This window comes from Mustelus asterias, chromosome 23 (genome assembly GCF_964213995.1).
Source record: "Mustelus asterias chromosome 23, sMusAst1.hap1.1, whole genome shotgun sequence".
Lineage (NCBI taxonomy): Eukaryota > Metazoa > Chordata > Chondrichthyes > Carcharhiniformes > Triakidae > Mustelus > Mustelus asterias.
The window spans coordinates 25,744,007-25,765,678 of NC_135823.1; the positions used below are offsets into that span (position 1 = coordinate 25,744,007).

Below are 21,672 nucleotides of genomic sequence, written 5' to 3' on the forward strand. Positions count from 1 at the left end.
CCCATAACTCCATATATTTACCATAGCTAGTCCCCCTGACACTAAGGGGCAATTTAGCCTGGTCAATCCACCTAACAAACTGAGGTCAAATGCAACTGGATATTGCAGCATTCAAGCTATTCCATTCTCTTAGTGCCATGCGAAAAGCACAGCCTCATTAGAAAAACATCACCTTATTTAAGCTCTATTTAGACAGCTTTTTGCTTTTAATATTGAAGGAAAAGTGGGAGAGAGTCAGTACTGAGATCAAGCTGATACTTTTCCATTTTACACACCCATGATTAACTAAATAAAGGAACCGTGTATTTATTTATTATTACATTTTATTTTGCTTCAAAAGTGAAATGCAAATTTTGTGTTTTGTTATAAAAATACTATGAAAAAAGATTATTCAAAGGAAGGTTTATCCACAATTCCATATATTACGAGATATTAAATGGTCCACAGGGGTCCCATGCATGGAGAAAAATAGATTATGTCATGGCAGATTATAAAATCTACAGTTAAGAAATCACAAAACAGTTTCAGTGGCCAGCAGGTAACTTTTGACAGATTAGTTTGATGCAGGTTGCTCCTGGACCCCTGTGGATGGCAATCTCTATGCTACCTAGCATTTTGAAAAATGATACTTTGCCTGTGTTCTAATATTCTTAAAACTTGTATAATTAGATTATATTCTATCAAAAAAAGTTACACAATTTTAAAATTGCAGCTTTAAATCTTGACAGGTTCCTACTAAATGTTAAAATAATACAAAATTGGTTTAGAAATAAAACTGAAATCATGTAGAAAAACATCAAATAGTCTGACTTTCCTTAAAGTGTCACACATTCATTATAAATTGAATCGCACAGGATGAAGCAGTGTAGTCTTATTTCATGGAGAGAAAGACCTCATAATTGAGTAATCAGCTGTAACATTTAATTTGTTTGGATTTTCAAGTAAGAAAATAAATGGTCACTGCACTACTCAACTGGACATTATCCTTGGTCTGATGAATACCAGGCGTCCAAGATACTAGAGTCTTCTATGCAAAGGTGCATTAAAAAAATAATTTTAATTTACACATTTCTGCTAATGTATCCCTGGTCATGAAGCTATTTTATCCCAATTGTCAGCATTTTACTACAATAAAGAATCTAAAGTTGATCAAACTAGAACAAACAGTCCACATTATTGAAAGTTATCTTGTCTATTTTCAGAAGCTGAAGCAGCAAAATTGTATTTCCATCATTTATTGCTTTTATTTCCAAATTAACAAAGTTATTCCTACAGAATCCAAAAAATTGTACCATCAGATAAAGTCCCCCCCCCCCCCCCCGATGTCCCATTTCTACTCTAAGTGTGCTGTTAACTATTGATCTATTATAGCAGGTTAAATCTACCTAGAAGACAGGATAAGGAGAAGTGTCCCCTGCCCCTTTACAGAATGTTACAGATTGTCCATGTTGTACCTTTCTTGTAGCAGCATTTAGCTTGTTTCTATTAACTTAAATTCAACACTTTAAAAAAAGGCAGATTTTTGATAATTTACACACAAGCTCATTGCTCCATTTTGTTTTCCTCACCGTGCATGAGGTATTCCTGAGATATTGCTTTGTTGTGGGATTGCAATTGTCCACCACAAAGTAGCAGTAGCACTCCTTCTGTCAACTTTGCCTACTGGCAATACATGACTACTGGACAGCAGTACTAGGAAATACTAGGCATCAAAAGTACTTGGTTGCAAAAGTTTCCTTTCATTTATCCATTGGTCATGTTAGAAACTAGAGAAAAGGAAAACCAACCACTTGTATAAAAATGCAATATTACAGAATGCATCGACATATGGGAAAAGCACAGCAGACTAATAACAAACAGCGGATCATTAAAAGTTTACCATTTTGACACAGGACAAAGCTCATCTATTGACATTAAAATTTTTATCTTGACCAAGCTGTTTAACCACAATGTTAACACTGCATGAGCTGCCATATTTTGCTGTAAAAGTGACCAGTTTTAAAACTTAACAAGACGCTATTACTTGTAATGTCTCCAACGCATACTCAAAACCTTCTGGAATTTGTGGTACTTACTAATTTTAAGACAATTTTCCAACAGAATCAAACTGTCAGTTTATCGTACTTCATTAAATTGGATAAAATTCAATCAATATTGAAAAGACTACGGTCGGGATTTTCCGGTCTTAGCCGCAGTGGGAATCCTTGCGAGTGGGACGGAAAATTTGATGGACCAATCAAAGGTCCGTTGACTTCGGGCAGGGAGCTGCGGGACAGGAAAATCTAGCCTTGGAGCTTGCAGCTGTGTTTTCGAATAAACTCAGGTCACTTATTAAATTTCAGTTCTATTTTGATTTGATTCCCCAGCCCTGAAAATCTCCTGGAAGTAGGAGGGGAGGTGGTGATGTGCTGGCCCTGTCTACTGACTAAGAGGTGTGGGCACAGAAACGCAGGCCAAGATGGGCTTTTGCAGGGGAGAGAGGGGAGGGGCGTGAAGACGTTTGTAAAGGAGAACAAACTGCGTTAGTATTGGCTTGCAATAATGGGGGGGGGGAGGGAGCAAAGAGAAGAAATGCGAGGATAGAACTACTCTCCACTCACCACTACATTCCCCAAATCCTGGGCATCTCTTGGAAGATTAGGCCTCAATTCCACCTTCACTGTCAGTGGTATGCCTGGTGAGACCAGACATACCTTTATCAGCACTGTGTTGGGTTCTGACTGATGGTCAAGGTGTGGGAATGTCCCAATATAGGCACCAGTTGACCTGTGATGGTCAGTCAGAGGCTTTGCCACTGCAGGACCATCCTGGAACCATCGACACATAGCTGGAGTGGATATTCAGCCACATTGTTTCAATTCAGATCAGAAATGTCATATTAAATGAAGAAAACTATATCGAGTTTCATAAATTAATCTAATAGCAATATACTGGGGATGCCGGAAATCTGAAATGAAAACAGAAAATGCTGGATAAACTCAGGAGGTCTGGCAGCATCTGCGGAGAGAGAAACACAGATAATGTTTCGAGTCCATTTGGCCCTTGTACAGAACACTTCTGTAGAAGGGTCACACGCACTCAAATGTTAACTCAGCTTCTCTTCACAAATTAATCTGTCTTGTTCACAAAAATAATGACGACTTTAGGGATCACTGATATTCAGAGCTGACTTATCTAAAGGTTTGGATAGCGAAGACAACTGGTGGAGCCGGGAGGATATTAACTTGTGTCAGACAGATTCAAAGAAATAGTCAGAAATTCGGATTCAAAACATATAACTCTTCCTTTCCTTACATTGTGCACTTCTGGATTCTTTGGATCGTTAAAATAATTGCTGGAAACCTTTGACCTCGTTGACGGCTGGGATTTTCCGGTGCCACTGCAGTGAATGGAGTTTTGGCTGAGCGCCAAATTCTTCATTCTCGCTGGCAGTGGGAGTGGGACGAATGAGATTGGAGAATCTCGCCCCATTAATGTTTTACAACAGGACAATCTGAACACAAAATTTTTTTAAAAACCAGATAACATTTTATCTACTGTATGATACTGGCCCTTTGTGGAGATAAAATAGACACTACATGAGACTACTATCTCTTTTACCAGTTTATTCAGAGATACATACAGGCCTCATCTCACATGTAGAATCTAACTGTTTACAAGATGACAAAAATGTAGCCCTGTGTGGTATTTTAAAATTATTCTATTCCATTGAAACTCATCCACAAGGTATAAAAGTGCCAATACTGGATTTGAACTTTAAAACCCACATTATAAATTAGAATACGAATTTTAAAAAAAATATCTTTGATGAATTGAGATTTATTTTACATCTCATCTTCCCCATGTTTTGCGATACCAGGTTCTGTATTTCAACATATTTTGGGAGTGACCTTTGCAGCGCGATTGTGGAGCAGCTTTTTATGTTTAATTATAGAAAATGTAAAGTTGCAACACAACGTGGTAATTTCAAATTATAGTGCTTATGTTTTTTAAAAATGGGTATTCTAGCTTGGCCTGACTGCAAACACAAACGCAGCAAAATTTGTGTAAATCGTACTTTGTTGGTTGACAATTAATTAACAGCAAACAAAATGGTCAATGTACAATTTCTCATTGTATATCTCCACCTGTTGCATACTTTGCCGGGGTAATATAAACAGACCGTTAGCAAATTCCCTTACAAGATGTAGGATGATTGCGCCAAATGTTGGACAGTAATATGGTCAGGATTGGGAAAAGTTGCCAACAACAGTGACTGCACTGCACTGAAAGAATAGAGCAGATTTGCTTAGATATTGCTGTTCATTGCAAATTTAAACAAATTTGCTTCATTTCATAACTGAGGAGACGTGGCTGTATGCATATGGGAGTGTGCCAGAAGAAAAAAATGCCTTTCCAAGTCTGAATAAGACTGTCAATGTCCTCACCAGACAAGTTGCATTGACAACCTACTTCACTGTCCAAAGTCAAACATTGCCATTCACTTTCTGTCCATATATTTTCACAGCAGTAGCAAATTTGATGTCAAATGTAAAAAATCCAATTGAATTGCATACGAGTACAAACTAAGTTGCCGTCTACTTGGAACAGCATGCATGCTGTGTGTAGCACTGCGTGGCATGCAGAAAGAAACAAGGACTGGCACAGAAATGGTTGTGATATTAAGTTCAGAGCTCTCCTTTGATGGGCTTCAAGTCACGATCTGTCAGATGCTCTTGTGAATAAGCAAAAAATGAACATTGGGGAGAAACATCTGGATCATTTCTGCTCTGTCCCAGTATAAGGCAGAGACAGCATTCTTTCCATCAGTCACCTCATTTGCAGTTTAAAATCCATCACAAATGATATGCACATTCTTTTAAGTGACTGTGGATATCAGCTAATTATTCTGCAATGTTTAAAGTTTATTCTGTGGGGCTATGATTTTACATTACACCTTTAAAAAAACACGAACCTAATGGACTAGTTACCCTTTATGTTTTTGTATTTCAAATCCAAGTTCACGAGGAAGCTAAGATATATAGAAAGATCAATGAGTTTTAAATCCCCATCCTCACCAAATAAAATCCTTTCGGTTCAGTGCTCTGAAACTTCAAATCATCACTTAAAAGTAAGCCAAAAAAAAGGACCAGAGAATCTAGAGGGGTATTACTCCCAAGTACATTTAAATCAGGTACCAGACATAAACACTTTTCAAATAATAAATGCTTGAAATTATGTGTCAGGTAATAAAAATATTGAGGCTGTCCAAAATGCTGAGGATGATATGAGAGGGTGGGTTCTGAAAGGCATAAGCTTCAATACTCTTTTCACATCCCTGGCTGTTATCATTCTACAGGGTCTATGATATTCTGACTAAAGAGGAGAAATTCTTGGAGAAGGCCCACTAATATTTAAAATTTATTAGATGATATGTACAGTGGAAAACTGTTAAAACAATACATAAAGAGATACTGCATTTTAATGCATGACAAACCTTTGCATATATCAGTAAAAGATGCAAGAGGCTCTCAACTTTTAAAGGACACACTGCAGAAATGCAATATTGTTCCGTACAGACACACATCTTAACAGCTTTCCAATGCAACTATCATTAACCTTTGTCAAACTATCGCATCCCCACATTTGAGCCACTGGGACAACCAATGCTTTCCTGAACGTTCAGCTGACCAACCAAGATGTCCTTTGAATTTGATGATCCGCCATGATCATAACGAATGGCAGAGCAGGCTCAAGGGCCGAATGGCCTACTCCAGCTTCTAGTTTCTATGTTTCTAAAACATTTTGCATTCATACAAACCTCTGACCAAATTGAGGTCATCATCATTTTAGTTTCAACTGTGTGCGCTTGCTTTGCTTTGTTGATATGTTTATGTGCCCTTTGTCGGTGGTGCAGATGAAAACCATGCAATTTATCTCAAAATTAACAAAAGGATCTGTTAGAATGACTAATCTTCGGGAAGGTCGATTTCTACAAAACGGAGCTTCATATTTTTATTCCTACAGTATTGGGAAGTGCGTAGTGGTGCAAGAACCATCAGCATAGCTACTCTCAATAAAATTCCAGTCTGTCAAAAAATCATCAGTATTTAACTTGTGTCAGTCATAGTGCATGCCTCCAACATTCCTTTTTCCATCAACTGTATACACTGTCAAAACTGATTATGCTTTTCCCTGCATCCAACACAAGTTTAACCAAGATCTAGTCAAGAATGAGCCACGCAATGGGCCAAGTACATATCTGAGATGTAATTACACTTGTGTAGATTCAAAGGAAACTATTTTTGCTGAATTGCAACTTTTAGGAGGTATAAAACAAAATTTAGTGGCACACCACAACCTACGGACCATAAGTTAATAGATGAGCTTGTGCGAATTATAGATTTCTATTAATGGTTCTGAAATACAGAAGTAATATTGTGTGCCAAGCAGATCTCATTGTGATCAACTGGATCCGATTCAATTTGTTGTACCTATGCTTTAAGTTATTTGCAAATATGAACGTTTGTTTAGAACAGGAACATACAACTCGTATTCCTAAAGTGATGTACCCTGGGAGGTTAATTCCAGTAGAAAATCTGGATTATACGTGCATCATCAGATCTGATTCTGAGTTTAAATTCAGAATGAATCCAATAGCAAAAACTTGCTATAATTGCAATTTCATTTTTAAAAAATATTTACTCCTAGATAGCTTGCCATGTTCAGCGCAAGAAATGTTGCTAGTTTCAAAAAAATCAGGTCAAAGGTTAAGGATAGACCTGTCCTCACTGATTCAAATTACAGCACTAAGTTACACCGTCAATTTAAATGCTGTTCTGCTAGTCAATTGTGGGCAAAACTATTGCTAATTTGCTACTGCATCGTTTGAAAAAAAAACACTGCTGTCAAACTGGATGAGGTAATTAAGTGAGGCAAAATTTTCTATTTTAAAACTTTGGGGCCAGCAGGCACCTTTAAGAAAAATAAATTTTAGCACAGAAACCAATATAGCTCATCAACCCTCGGATAAGGGAATGATCTCTCCGTTATTGAGATTAAGCAAGGGACACCAACATCATCCCCCCCAAGAAGCTGGCTTTAACAATATTATTTGTCCTGTTTTGCTTTAATCAATTCCCATTTTAAAAATAAATTTCACTCATGTGGGAGCTACTGCAATCCACACACCCACCCAACCAAGCTACCTGGTAATAATGAGTTGTGTGAGGTCTTCCCCAGATCGGCCACACCGTGGGGGAATGCTGCATAGCAAAGTGCAATACGCAAAGAGCAAACTGGTTGAATTTAGTGGCACTGGGCGAGAGTATGAAATGTCTCCACCATGATCTGGGCAGTATCGATAGACATCAAAACTATTTAATTCTCTGTTCTTCTGGAATGACCATGTGCACTAGAAATGGCAGGTCAGCAGTACCCATATGGTTTGTAGTAATTAAGTACATAGGTTAGCACACTGAGTACTCTCTCTGCATCACCAAGATAGGTTCTTGGCAATATCCCATCTGTTGTATCAAGAGGAACTCAAGTCATCTCATCTGCTTCCCTCCCACTAATCCTTTATAACATTTTTTTTTAAATTAAGGCTTGTAAAACACCAACAAAGCCTGAATTATGGAGATGGCTGCCTTCTCCACCTCAGCCACCCTTAATCCTACAATCAGCGGTCTCATTTCCTCATTAAAAACGAGTGCTTCAGTTCAAGGTAGGCTTGGTTTTTATTAATCCTCTCTCCCATCAGTTTGGCACCTTGGAATTCTGTTTTTTTTTCTGTGGAACACACTTGAGTATATCTTCACCACTGTAATTGGTTTCCTCGATTCCTGTTTTCTTTATTCACTGGCACCCTGCATCTGTGGAGTTGATGTGATCACAGCAAGACCTGAGCCTGATCCAGTTGACTCCTCCATCTTAGGCCGCTTGGCCTCAGGCTCACCTAGGGACATAGCTGAATGTTGAGGTTCTGTGACAAGGTGCTTGCTCACAACTACAGGGGAGGAAGATGTAGCCTGTGCAGCCAGGATCTGTAGTGGATTAGTTATAGCTGAGGAGGTGAAGAAAATTATAATTAAAAAAGTGTTTTCATTCTACAAGTTTTATTAAAACTTGAAACCTCTGAAGATCCCTTCATGACTGATGAGGGCAAATGTCCTGCACATACCAAAGGTTCTCCTCAAAGTTACACTGCACTGCCCATTTCAGATGGATGACAGCCAGGTTTGAACTTCAATCTTCACTAGAGCCACCGTCAATGATGCCCTGTGATCAGCTGGTAGGAATTGCATACTTTGGACCAGGATTAATCCAGACAGCTTTTCCTTCCCTGTGCAGCACTCCACTGAACTATTTTGCTCCTGTCTGAGAGGATGGGGGCAGGCAAGTTCAAATCCCAGTCGGAAAAAACTCCGATTCAGAATGCATTCCAATTAAATTTAAAAAGCAACCCACTAATCTAATGCGGTTGGGCGTTATGCCGGCATAAAATACTGCTCAAGGTTGTATATAAAAGCAAGTTTCTAACAAAACGCACATTTATGGGTCGCACAAGATGTTTTCTCCACACCGTGGCTGCAAATGCAATTTGATTTTGTAAAATAGAATTTGAGAACCAGATTTCAAAACATGGGCATTGGAATGAAGCTCGTGGATGTTTTGCAGGACAATGAGTCAGCTGATCTCAATGGAGGTCAAGCATCTGGAATGCCGCTATTCACTCTTCTCTGCAGCCTTGGGACTTGAGGATACAGTTCAGTCACCACTCACATTCACTTTCTCTGACAAATCATTAAAGTAACAACCAGTAACAAAGATAAAGAATCTCTGCCAACTTCAGTCATTTAGCCAACGAAACAGCAAGAGTACGGGGATTATAAAAGATGTGCTGCCCATTTAGATGTCATCAAGTTATCCAAAGTCAGTTTTGCTTTTATTAATTTATGGAATGTTGGCATTATTGGGAAAGTCAGCACTTATTACCCATTACAATACAATTGGGTACTTGCTAAGTCGTTTCTGAGGGGAATAATGCATCAACCAGACTGCTGTGGGTCTGGGGGTCACATGCAAGCCAGGTAGGGTGGGTAAGGATGGCAATTTCCTTCCCCAAAGGACATTAAACGAACCTGTTGGAATTTTACCAGAGTCTGGTAGTTACACAATCAACTTTCCTGATCAGTGATTTTTTAAATTTCTCATTTACTTAATTAGTGGGATTTGAATTCCCCATCTGCCACTGCAGCTCTTCTCCCAATACAAGCCTTTGGATTGCTAGTCCAGTGAATGAACCACTATGCTACTCCCCAGGTTGTTAATAAAGGCTTCATATTGGACCCTCTGTTTATAAACAAAGCCCAGGTTATTACAATCACCTACCATAAGTATTTCCTTGAAGGCTTGTCACAGGAACAGCATGTTTGCCATTCTGAGTTATAGTCTTCACTGGAAGTTGATGCTGTCCCATTGAAGTTGCGGGTGCCTGTTGCAGGATAGTGACCATCTGTCCAGGTACATGTTGGGACATTTGACTGCTAACCGTCTGAATCACTCGACTGCCAGTAGGTACATTTGTAAAGGTCACGAGAGATTTATCATCAAGGACTCCTGCAGATACAGTTGAAACAAAAGGTCATCCCCATTCCAATATATATCATGTGTTCAAATTCTGCAACGTGCAATGATGAATTTTACAATCACAGTGGTCTTTCGAATAATAGAATTACTATAGATGGCACAAGGTCACTACAGGGCTGCCATTATACAGTCTGTAGAAAAAAATCAAGGTTGCTAATCACAACCTGCAAAAAAGAAACACGTAACAATAGCCGATGGGCCTGCCAATGCACTGCTGATTAGAAAAATCAGACGGGATTGCAGTTTATGATGAAGTGGATATGGTGTGGTTGCTGATTACAGTAAATATTGCAATGTTTTTGAGAGGGGAATTGCTTTTGTGATGATAGTCCAAATAGTAAATATTAAGGGGGGGGGGGGGGGGGGGGGGGGGGGGGGTAGAGAATATTTAGCACACTAAAGTTGGAATAATCTGTGAATGGTGACGTATGGTAAGGATTTTGGCTGGGCATCAAGTAATGGTGGATTGAATAGTTAGCATTAAGGGGCAGGGATGGACAAGGGAGTATAGAGTATTAAGAGAAGGGGCGAACAGATAGTGAGACGTGGCAAAGGAAAAGGAGCAAAATCTTTGGAAAGAAGTATTGGAGGATAAAATAGGACACTCATTTAGTTGGGGGAAGTGAATAGTTGGACATCCGGGAAATTAAGGTTGTAGCGGTCATGGGAGCTAGCAGATATTGAAGAGTTGGAAGACGAGTGTAAGGTGAAACAGGGGTAAAGGTGGTTTGAAATAAATAAAATACTTTCTGATAGAAGAATGGACAATGGAGAGATAGTGTGAATGAAACAGACAATGAGTTGTGCTGCAATGCAGAGAGAGAAGTTGCTGCAATGCAGAGAGAGAAGTAGAAGCATAAGTGAGGCAGACACAGAGGAGCAAAGAAGAGGGTGAGGGAGTCATAAAAATAGAAGGGAAGCATGGTTAAAGCCGATAGATGGATAACGGAGTAGAGTCGTTTAAGTAGTAATGCTGGGACATCGTGCTGACAAGTGAAGCAGATGGTAGGAGACTTTCACAGTAACAGAATGAGAGTGACGGTAATATAATGAGCCCCAAGAATCAATTCAGGACAGTCCTTGGGCTTCTCTGTTCACATGGACCGCAACAAATTTTAGGCCCAAGATATCCAAGTGACGTATTTATCTCCACTGCAGGCAGAAAAGCTGAGGAATGAAAAATCGAGACACTATATTGCCACCCTTGGCAGAAGGCTGTAATTACAGTGTGACAAGTTTAAAATTCCACCATAAATGAGAATACTGGATTTTTAATGGCAAAAGAGACAAAGGGTGTGCCAAAAACCTGACAAAGAACTATAATTATTTACCTTTCTGGTCACAGGAACCATCATGTATGACCTGTCCACTTCCGATATGGCCCTGATTGGTTAGGATGTAGCCATTAGAGGAGTTGGCCGATGTTGTTAGCACCCTCACCATGGTTACAGTGGGAGCCTGTTGAAGCACATGAATGGCATGTCCAGTAGATTGTTGGGAAGTTATTAGGGAGGTAGGCATATAAGCCACAGATTTTGCTACAACACCAGGTGGTTGGGGCGGAACTGCCATTATAACAGGTTGGCCACTAACTGGAGAGCCTGGAAAGGAAATACAACAGTTAGCAGATACAAGCACAACTTTCCAACAGAATAAATCATAGTCAACCTCGCCTTGCAAGCGCAAAAGTAACATGTCGATTCCTATTACATTAGAGTGTAAAACCACACTCCAATTCTCCCATAATAACACTTAATATAAGTAAATGTCCTTGGGAGGTTAGGATTCAAAGATCAGAATCAAAATATTAATTTATTACTTTGGTGACTCCCAAGTCTACCTCATCACCATCTCTCGCAACCCCTCCACTGCCTCTGTATTGTCAGGTTGTTTCTCCAACATCCAGTCCTGCAGGAGCTGGAATTTCCTCCAACTAATCTTCTGGAAGGGCAAAGCCATTGCCTTCCGCCCAAGTCACAAACTCCATTCCCTGGCCACTGGCGCCATCTTACTCCTTGGTCACTGTTTCAAGCTGAATCAGAGTGTTTGCAACCTCAGTATCCTGTGGTTATACTTAAATAGTGTAGAACATTATTGGATCAATACAGTGCATCACAGAATTGCAAGACAATGGTTCAAGCCCATGATGTTTCGCAAGCTGTTAAGAAAAGCAAGTAGAAGCTTGCTGCTTTATCCACAACAAGGGCCAATTTATCCTGAAACAACTTTTATTTCCCTTCTTATGGTTGACTAGGTTGTGGTATAATACAGACGTGACCAACCAGATTGTGGCCCCCAAAGCCATTTGCAGAGTCAATTTTTAAAATGCCTGTCAGGCAGGTAAATTGGAGGGGAGGATTCTGCAAGTGCTGCTTCTCCAATCACTGAACTTTCCTCTCCCGCATTTGTAAACACCAGCAGCGGTGATTGTGCTGAGGAGTGCGGGTGGGAGCAGAGTGCTGAGGCCCAACTGGAAAGCAGAGTGCCACTGGCAGAGCAGAGGGGAAGAGACTGCTGGCCTGTGTGAGAAATTGTGTGGGGAGGAGTGTGGGAGGGAAGGGAGGGGGGGGGGGCGGCGTGAAAAGATTGGACAAGCCTGGTATAATAAATGTACAGAAGCTCAATAAAAAGAGCAGCACATGAGAATCAAATGAAGAGAGAGATGGAAAGAAAGAGTGGGGGACAAAATACGAAGACTTAACCTGAGTGAGTAGCGAGAACCTTGACTACCATACAACTGTGTGACCCTCTACTTTCATTCATAGTCAAATATAGCCAGGCACTGAACAGTTGTGTGTGTTATGTCACAAACCCAGGAGTATCTATGAAACATTCTCCCTTGTAAAAGCATATGGTTACCTGGTGCACTTTGAGAGTAACGAACCTCTGGCACTGATGCCAGCTTGGAGCTTGTGAAATCATGGTCATGAGAGATAGGGGAACCTTCACGAGATAAGCATTCAGGAGTCTGCAACCCACTCGAGTGAGGAGAGAGAAGACCTGGATGACTGGGAGACGCAGGGGCACTCCTGAAATGTTAATACATATATTTTTTTTAAAAACAGTTCACCCAACACCAAATTCTCTACAAGAGAAGGTATACAGGTGAGTATGCAATTGTGTCTAGAAATCAGGCAGAATGAAATTAATACCCCACATATACGAAAGGCCTCTGACCAGCTGAGGGGATGGTAGAGACAGTGCACCTCCCAATTACTTGTAAACTGAAGTCATCAGAATTTCCTGCAATCCCTCCTACATTAAAAGCCAGCCACATATCAATACTTCATACAGCCTGTAGCTACATAGCATAGAACACAATATATTGATGACATTGTTAACACACCCTAAATTAAAGGTCAGAAAGAAAAATGAAAAGGATAAACCACATTCCAACACTTTTGTCAAGTTCACTTAGCTTTGTAAGCCACTGAGGAATAGCAGTGTAAAATACCAAATCTTGGTAGCATTTTAATAATTCATTATTTTTAATATCAAAGTTTATTTTAAAGACAAATGTCAAAATGAGCTACGTTTTGGAAGTCAAGTTGTTAGGTGCATTTGGAAAAGGTATTATATTATATTACAAATTAAACTTCACGACTCTCAACCTTGCCCATGACAGTTTAATTAGGACCATTAACTTGCCAATTCTTAATGTACACACAACCCATCCAATATTCAGTTTTTGTGTTGAGAGTTCACTAATGTCTTATCTCCAACATGACACAGATGTCCATTCATAGAAATAAGTTTAGTATAATCCAGATAAACGCTCTAAGGCTCTGCGCCTTGTGCTGAATCGTTTGATGGAGAATTTAGAACATCTCAAAGTAGACTGCAAGCTCAATTCGTTGATCTGTACTTCTGTTGAATCAGATTCTGAGAGGTTTGGAAAATTACCCTCTTTGGTACAGTATACCAGAACTCTAATATTTAGAATGCACTCGTATATTTGATTTCTGAGGAATGCAATGGTAGAAAGAACTTCAATACCATAACCAGAAAATGAAACAACTCCTCTTGCATTTATTGCCAAAATGTCAAAGACCCAAGAACTATACAATATAAAACAGGGGGCTGAATTTTCCAGCCCTTCCCGCCAGCTAGATCTTCCAGTTCTGCCGACGGCCACCCCCTGCAGCAGGTTCCCTGATGGCACAGCTAACAAACAATGCAAAATGCCATCGGTGGGATGACAGATCCTGCCGCCAGCCAATAGTGAGGCTCCTCCACTGCCAGAAAACATGCTGCGGGGGGTGGAGGGGATTCCACCCAGGGATTTACTATAAGACTGATTAGAGCCACCAATTTAGCATGCTACCAGCAAAGACAAGGGCGACATGATGTTACAATGGTTAGCACTGCTGCCTCACAGCGCCAGGGACCTGGGTTCAATTCCCGACTTGGGTCACTGTGTGTGTGGAGTTCACACGTTTTCCTCGTGTCTGCGTCCGGTTTCCTCCCACAGTCCAAAAGATGTGCTGGTTAGGTGCACTGGCCATGCAAAATTCTCCTCAGTGTACCCGAACAGGCGGATTGCAGTGTTAATCGAAGCCTGCTTGTGATACATAAATAAACTCAACTTAACTTTCTTCAAAAAAATGGAAAAGACTTAGAAGTAGCATTTTGAAGTTTGTGGAGGACAATAAGATCTCGCAACAGTATTTTAAATTAGAAAAAGAGATTTGATCTTCCAGACTACTTTCCTAAATCTTGATTCTTGGGTTGCTCTCACGAACTTCCTTTTATCTAAAGTGGAGAAAAACTGCAACTGCTGCTAAGCCAAATCTAATGAGAGTTTGGTTGATTGCTTCAGTACATGTTAATAATAAAGAAATTTATTAATTAAGTGATTATCATAGTAAAATGGTCCACTTACACTTAAGTCCTGTTAACTTTTAAAGCATCTGCATTATTGAAAGAATATCATAATCAATTTAAGAGGAAATTTGGCAGCGTTAAAACAGTCATAGATCGACAGTCCACTGTGAAAAGAACTTGATAAACAGGTTTCAAAAGAAAAGGGTGACTGAAACTAGGGCACTGACATCCAAGAAATCAGCTGGTGCAGCTATGGAAAGACGTGACATTCTGGCATAAGGATCTTCTTCATCCAAAACTATCCTGTGGATCACTACATTCTAGGGTTAGGGTTAATGCAAGTCAGCCTGCAATACATTAAACAAAAATACCAGATGACGAAGAGGAGATTGATTGCTTATGGCCCATCTCTTTCAAGATCATATGCCAAGTCTTGATTTTGCAATCTCAGAAGAAGGATGAGTATGTTAGCAAGGACGAGTATTTTAAAATTAAGGAGCTGTCGGACGAGAGGCCAATGTCGATTAGTAAGCAAAGAGATGATGGACAATGCTGACTGGCTGAGAGTTAGAATGCAACCAGCAAAGTCTGGATGAACCCAAACTTAGTTTAGGGTGGTAGATTGCAGAAGAATGACACATCAGCTGGCCCAAGCAGAGTTACTGAAAGGAAATTAGAAAGAAGGTAGTACGTTGGCTGTACACATTCTCAACTGAAAGGATGGAAAAAGCTAAGAGATTGGAAAGGGAATAAAGAAATATTGATTTGAAAAGAACAAAATAGGTCCAGTGGAACCAAGACCATACTGTTTCTACAATCTAAACGTGGAACCACTGGTCATTTTAATCTATCATGTCGCTAAAGCAGCTGAAAATACAGCAAGGAACCAGTCCAAGCTTTAAACTGCAAGTTTAGCAGGATATTAAGAACAAGAGGCAATCAAACAAGTTAAGTTCAAAAATCCTAAGTGTAAAATTTTCAAATTTCAGTTCACAATTTCTACTCGAAAAACCAGGAAAGCACCATCCTCAAAAATGCCATTTTGACTTGCTTGTACAGGAAACCACGAACATGATCAAATACTACTGCCCGGGATAATCACTTCCAGGTCATCAAGCAAAAACAGGTGGAAGTCTGCACTAAAAAACTCTAAGAAGTTTAACAACACCAGGTTAAAGTGAACAGGATATGGCGCTAGACTCATTGATCAACAGTTCCAACGCGCCACAGCGAAAAACCGCACTTTAACCTGGTGTTGTTAAACTTCTTACTGTGTTTACCCCAGTCCAACGCCGGCATCTCCACATCATGACTAAAAAACTCTGCCTGCCATTTGGAAGCAAAAATTGTTCTGTTTCAGTAGCATTCCTTGCTTTAGTCTTGTTGGCAAAGGAAAAGAAGGAAGCAACAGCAACGCCAAGTTCAAGTTGGCAAGCATCCTCAAGCTAGAATGGGATTCCAATGACAAGAGCAGCAGTAACTGAATCCAAATTGACGGAACTGGAACCCACATATGTTTTGTTTGAATTTGTCTGTTTCTTGAGCCATTTTGTTGAAAGTTCAAATTTTCAAACCGAAAAGCTAAAAGGAAATCCAGAAATTACACCAGAAAAATGACTGCAACCTGAAGAAACCTAGGTCAAGGTCTGTAGATTCGACATGGCTCAGTCCTACAAAAGAACAATAGCTACTCAACAATCCTACATGAATTAGAGGATAACTCCAACAATGCAGCAGTCTCTCAGCACCCTATTGAAGTGACTGCCTAAAAAAAAACTGAAGTGGGGCCTGAACACACTACCCTCAAAATGAACGTGCGACTAACTGAGCCAAGTGAGACTACGAATCCACACGAACCTACCACTTCTTTCAGTCCACCTATTTTTCTAGAAATTAAAACAGATGGGTTAAGAAATCACTTCCATCACATGGTCTGTGGTGTTCAGTGAGCACATAGGTACAGTACAATTACAGTAGGAACAACAGAAAACACTTACTCAGCTCTGCACACAGCCAGAGGACAGCACAAGGGAAAAAGAAGGCAAAAAGAGTCAGCACCACTGCACCATATAGTCTTTTTACTAGAGCATTTGGGGATTATCTGGAGTACCACAGATATTAAGACAGCCTCCACGGTGAAAACGTTGGATTGTGTCAAGTAACAGACCGCTGGAGATTTACATCTGTAGCAAAATAGCCCCAGGTTATCGATATCTTGGAGCAATTTGCAGCATTTCCCACAAGACTTCAGTACAGTTTGGGGCTATCTTTTTACCAAAGCATTCCTCAGCTGGATCTTGTTTACATCACAAGTCACTCTAGAGAAAGACACGGATATGGAATAACCATTAATAATATATACAATTTATAAATCCAAGTACCTGGAGCTCTTCAGTTTTTCCAATCGTACGAAAGGCAGATGTATATATCATTCAAGATTTTGTTATGTTCAACTGAAAATGGCTACCCCTGCATTGATCAATGCTTTGCACAGCAAGGCCTGAGGTGTATCACAAGCTCAGCTCAAAGCATTGCGCTTGTGTTCTACAATTTAAAAACCAACAGTTAATAACATTCAAAATGCAGATTGGTATAGCTTCCAACCTGGAGGAGATGGGTCCGAATGGCGTCCTGAAACAGGAGACCCCTCGCTGCCTGCGTTTTCGGAATGCCTGCTCCACCAACTTTGCCTCCGATGAAGGGTCGATTCTCCAAAATGACCCTTTTCCGGGTTCTTCCTGCGACCGTGGCACTTTGATAAAATAGCGATTTAAAGAAAGATTGTGGCGGATTGAATTCTGTCCCAAAGGAAAAAAAACAATACTGAAAGCTCAACTGCATTAAAAATGCAAGGTCTGATTGACTGAACAAATTGCAAGTGCTTTTAAACTTTTAACATACAGCAGAAAAAGAGGCCATGTGGCCCACCATGTCTGTGCCAGCTCCATGCAAGAGCTATCCATATTAGTTCCATCCCCCTACTCTTTCCCCAGAACCCTGAAATATTTCCTTTTTAAGTCAATATTCAATTCACAAACATATATTTTAAAGGTATAGGCAAAGAACTCATAATCCATTCATGGGGCTGAACGGGGCACAGGGGTTAGCACTGCTGCCTTACAGCACCAGAGACCAAGGTTCAATTCCGGCTTTGGTGACTGTGTGGGGTTTGCACGTTCTTCCCATGACTGCGTGGGTTTCCTCCGGGTGCTTCAATCTCCTCCCATAGTCCAAAGATGTACGTGTTAGGTTGAGTGGCCACACTAAATTGCCCCTTAGTGTCCCAAGTTATGTAGGTTAGAGGGATTAGCAAGGTAAATACGAGACGTTGTGGGGATAGGGCCTGGGTAAGATGTTCTGCTGGAGAGTCGATGCAGACTTGATGGGCCAAATGGCCTCCTTCTGCACTGGAGGGATTCTATGATTCGGGGGAACATTCACATGTCAAGTATATGGTACGCCCATTGTATGGTTCTCCTTTCTGTACTACAACTTCTGGTTTGCAGCCCAACATCAAATCCATCTGCTGAGTGAGCGCTGCATATTGCTTCAAACCACAAATCTAGTTTTGCTGCTTTAAACATACTTTTGGAAATCTGGGCAGTTGTCCGTTGGCAAGATGAAGCCACTGGTCTTTAATGTTTTATTATTTGTCCTGCTGATAGAGACTAATGGTTTTTGAATTTTCCCCACACCATTTAATTTTTATTTTGCCTTTAAAAAAAAACAATTTTTCTAACATTTCAAGAGAAATGTTTTTAATACTTTCCACAGGCTTACATAATCATAGAAATCATAGAAACCCTACAGTACAGAAAGAGGCCATTCAGCCCATCGAGGCTGCACCGACCACAATCCCACCCAGGCCCTACTCTCATAGCCCTACATATTTACCCACTAATCCCTCTAACCTACGCATCTCAGGACACTAAGGGCAATTTTTAGCATGGCCAATCAACCCGCACATCTTTGGACTGTGGGAGGAAACCGGAGCACCCGGAGGAAACCCACACAGACACGAGGAGAATGTGCAAACCCCACACAGACAGTGACCCAAGCCTGGAATCGAACCCAGGTCCCAGGAGCTGTGAAGCAGCAGTGCTAACCACTGTGCTACCGTGCTGCCATAATGACCATATGGTGACAAAAGCAGCCTGGCTGTATGTCACATTCTGCACATAATATGGAAACTGCATTGTGAAGAAACCAGCCATTCCACCGTCAAGAACCTACAAAGTTAAAACTTAACAATGGAGCAACTGCTTTCAATTAAGAATCTGATTCTTCGCTTTCTCTGATCTGTAACAACTATTTTAAGCTTTAATCAACAGTAAGTCTGGAAACAAAAACACCTCAGATTAAATTTGTGTTCCTATAAATCCCAATTCCTGACAAAAAGAGAAATTGTGTTTGTAAATTAAGAAATTACTTTTCAGAGGAATGGGCAACACAAACTGCACACTGTCCTTTACCTTTAGGGTCTGGGTATCACAATTAACCTGGTCAGATCGGGACAATAATTTGTCCTCAACCTGGTGACAAATGATATTGGCAAGTATGACCACCACCTTGACTTTGACTCCAATTACTGCATTTAAACCATCCAAGTAAACCATCTGCACTGTCCACATTCTCCCGGCTAGAGTTTTAGCATGTGCTCAATATTAAACAGGGACTGTAAATTAAAGTTCATTGATGGCAATGCTCAAGTTCTCATCATATTTTCAGTTTATAGAATTATATCCAGAACCATAGAATGATGCAGCACCGAAGGTGGCCACTCGGCCCATCATATCTGTGGCAGTTCTAACCCCTACTTCTCATAGCTCAACATTTTTTCGCGCTTCAAGTATTTATCCAATTCCCTTTTGAAGTTATGGAACCTGCTCTTATCACCCTTTTAAGCAGTGCACTACAGATTATGATAACTCACTGGACAATTGTTTTTTCCCCTCACATTGCCTCTGGTTCTTCTACCAAAATCAAATAATGAATATTTGCGAAACTCAATACTGATATCGGGATAGAGAGTATATACTTTAACTCGGTGGGATGTAACAACTGATTAAATAAATTGCTCTCACTTACACATTTCTATACCAATGCCAGTTCATGAGTTCACCCACCTGCCATCCTTTGTCAGCTGTCCTGTAGTAAGGGTAATGCTTTGTGATATGTGCATAGATGCCACTTAGTGTTAGCTGTTTGTCCTGAGCAGAAGATATGGCCTGTACAATCAGCTGTGCGTAGGAATAGGGGGGCTTTGAATCATCCTGGCCATAAAAAAAAAAGAGAATCAATTTTAACAAAAACACAGGCACGCATGGAGATCATAAACCTCTTTGAAAAATGGTTAGGGTCAGAATTTCAACAGAACATTCTTTTTGTTTTATTGACGTTTAACTTTCTAAAAATTCAAATCTAATATATTGCACAGGATGCAAGTGTGCATTTTGTAATATCACCTTGAAACAACACAACGCTGTAAAGATTCTGAAGCAATGGCGATACACCCTGGTTCAATGAGGGAATGACACAGTGCACCTAGAAGCTTACAATCCAATTTTCACACTCGGCTCCACAAAGATAGATCACGTAGACCAGGAAGATCCTCATTTGGATCTCTGGTCTGTGCTAAGCTAATTGATCTCAGCTGGAGCTGGGTTATTTGTAGGCATTTGGGATGAGGATCCCCAAGCTGGAGTGAGGGAGCAGTAGGAAGAAAAGCAGGAGTTTCCACTGTGGATCAAGATCGTTGTCCAGCACCTTTGCCTAGAACCATACTTGGTGATGTATTGCAGCAGCAGCTGACTGAAACTCAATGTCTAGAATCACGTATGAAAACTTGGAGAAGCTAGTAAGAGTGCTGCTCAGAGGTGAATTTACAATAAAACACACTATGCCTAGACACAGGGCTCCGACTAATGGGGGAGCATGCTGGCTGGTGTACGTTGGCACAATCAGAGCCTGACTGCTCTGCATTTGCTGATGGACTTAATCAGCAGGCAATGCAAAGTGACATCAAGACACTGGTCTGAACGTTGTTTGAGATGACGGGGAGGGAGAGAGGTGACCCAACGCCGGCATCTCCACATCAGGGAGAGAGGTGGCAGAGGTGAAGGCCAAGTATTTTACTTAATTTTTGAGAACAACACAGTAGGTTTCTCGATCTCGACCCAGCGGGCAGGCTAACCAATGAACGAGCAATAGCGAGGCAAGGTTGAGGTGCGAGGCGCTGCAGGGGCCGGGTGAAAAAAGCCACTAGGCCAATGAGCCGGCTGGTCAAGACTCTGGGTAGCCATCGAGCAGCAAGGGGAGCAGTGGCTGTGGGGCTGAGGAAAGCAAAAACCTCTTTCAGAAAAGAGGCAAGGGGAGGAAGCTCGGCAAAAAGACAGATTGCCATTTTACTTTAAAAAGTTTGAAGTAATGCACAAACAGCACATTCATTCTCAGTCACCAGAGAATGGATGAATTATTTGATGACTTAGGCTTGCTGATTGCCAGATTGCCTGAAAAAGGTGAAGAAGAAGTGGAATCTGAAATGGCAATGGAACTACAGCATATTTCTTCTGTTGAAGCGAGGGAAGAAACCTACCCTGAAGACATTGCCTTATGGGCAAAATCTGTTCCACTGGTATGATAGAATAGTTTGTACTAAATAAATCAAAAATCATAGGTAATATGGAAAGTTTGAGAAGAGCTTGCGGTTGGAGACTGAAAGCAGGTTAGAAATCTCCGTAAGTCCAATTTTCTGAGGGTGAAGAGAAATGGGAGGATGGAAATTAGAAATTGGTTGATTTTTTCCAGAAACCTCTGAGGCCATGTCCTGTTATGTTTGCAAATTACTCCCTGACCTGAGTAAAGGGAATCATGCATTCGATGATGGGTACTCTAACTGGAGAAATGTTGGAAGCAACATTGCTGATCATGAAACTTTCAAAGCTCATATTAAAGCCACGTGTGTGTCAATACAAAGATGTAAATGATCTGGAAGAACTGATTCAGCATTATCGGCTCAGTTTGAAAAGGAGAGTTCTTATTGGAGGAAAGTGCTGGGACGCACTGTTGCCACACTCAAACCCTGTCTTCTTTGGGACTACCGCTAAGAGGACATGATGCGCCATCATTGTCAACTTGGAGAGATAATTTTTTAGCTTGAATATCTCAGTGAATTTGATGAGTTTCTCAAACAGCATTTGAAAAGTTATCAATATTGTG

At 40.6% G+C, this 21,672-nt stretch overlaps 1 protein-coding gene across 1 annotated transcript in view; it reads right to left on the bottom strand.

The window, feature by feature from the left end:
- Window positions 1-3,590: 3,590 nt before the first annotated feature.
- The window catches only part of foxk1 (forkhead box K1), a 101,588-nt gene continuing 83,506 nt past the window's right edge, over window positions 3,591-21,672 (bottom strand). Inside the window, exons 4-9 of the mRNA XM_078240153.1 lie at window positions 19,581-19,727; window positions 17,059-17,252; window positions 12,490-12,659; window positions 10,962-11,231; window positions 9,373-9,600; window positions 3,591-8,044 (exon numbers count right to left, since the gene is read on the bottom strand). Of these exons, the coding sequence (XP_078096279.1) occupies window positions 7,833-8,044; window positions 9,373-9,600; window positions 10,962-11,231; window positions 12,490-12,659; window positions 17,059-17,252; window positions 19,581-19,727 (1,221 nt within the window). The 3' untranslated portion in view covers window positions 3,591-7,832. The remainder of the gene's footprint in view (window positions 8,045-9,372; window positions 9,601-10,961; window positions 11,232-12,489; window positions 12,660-17,058; window positions 17,253-19,580; window positions 19,728-21,672) is intronic.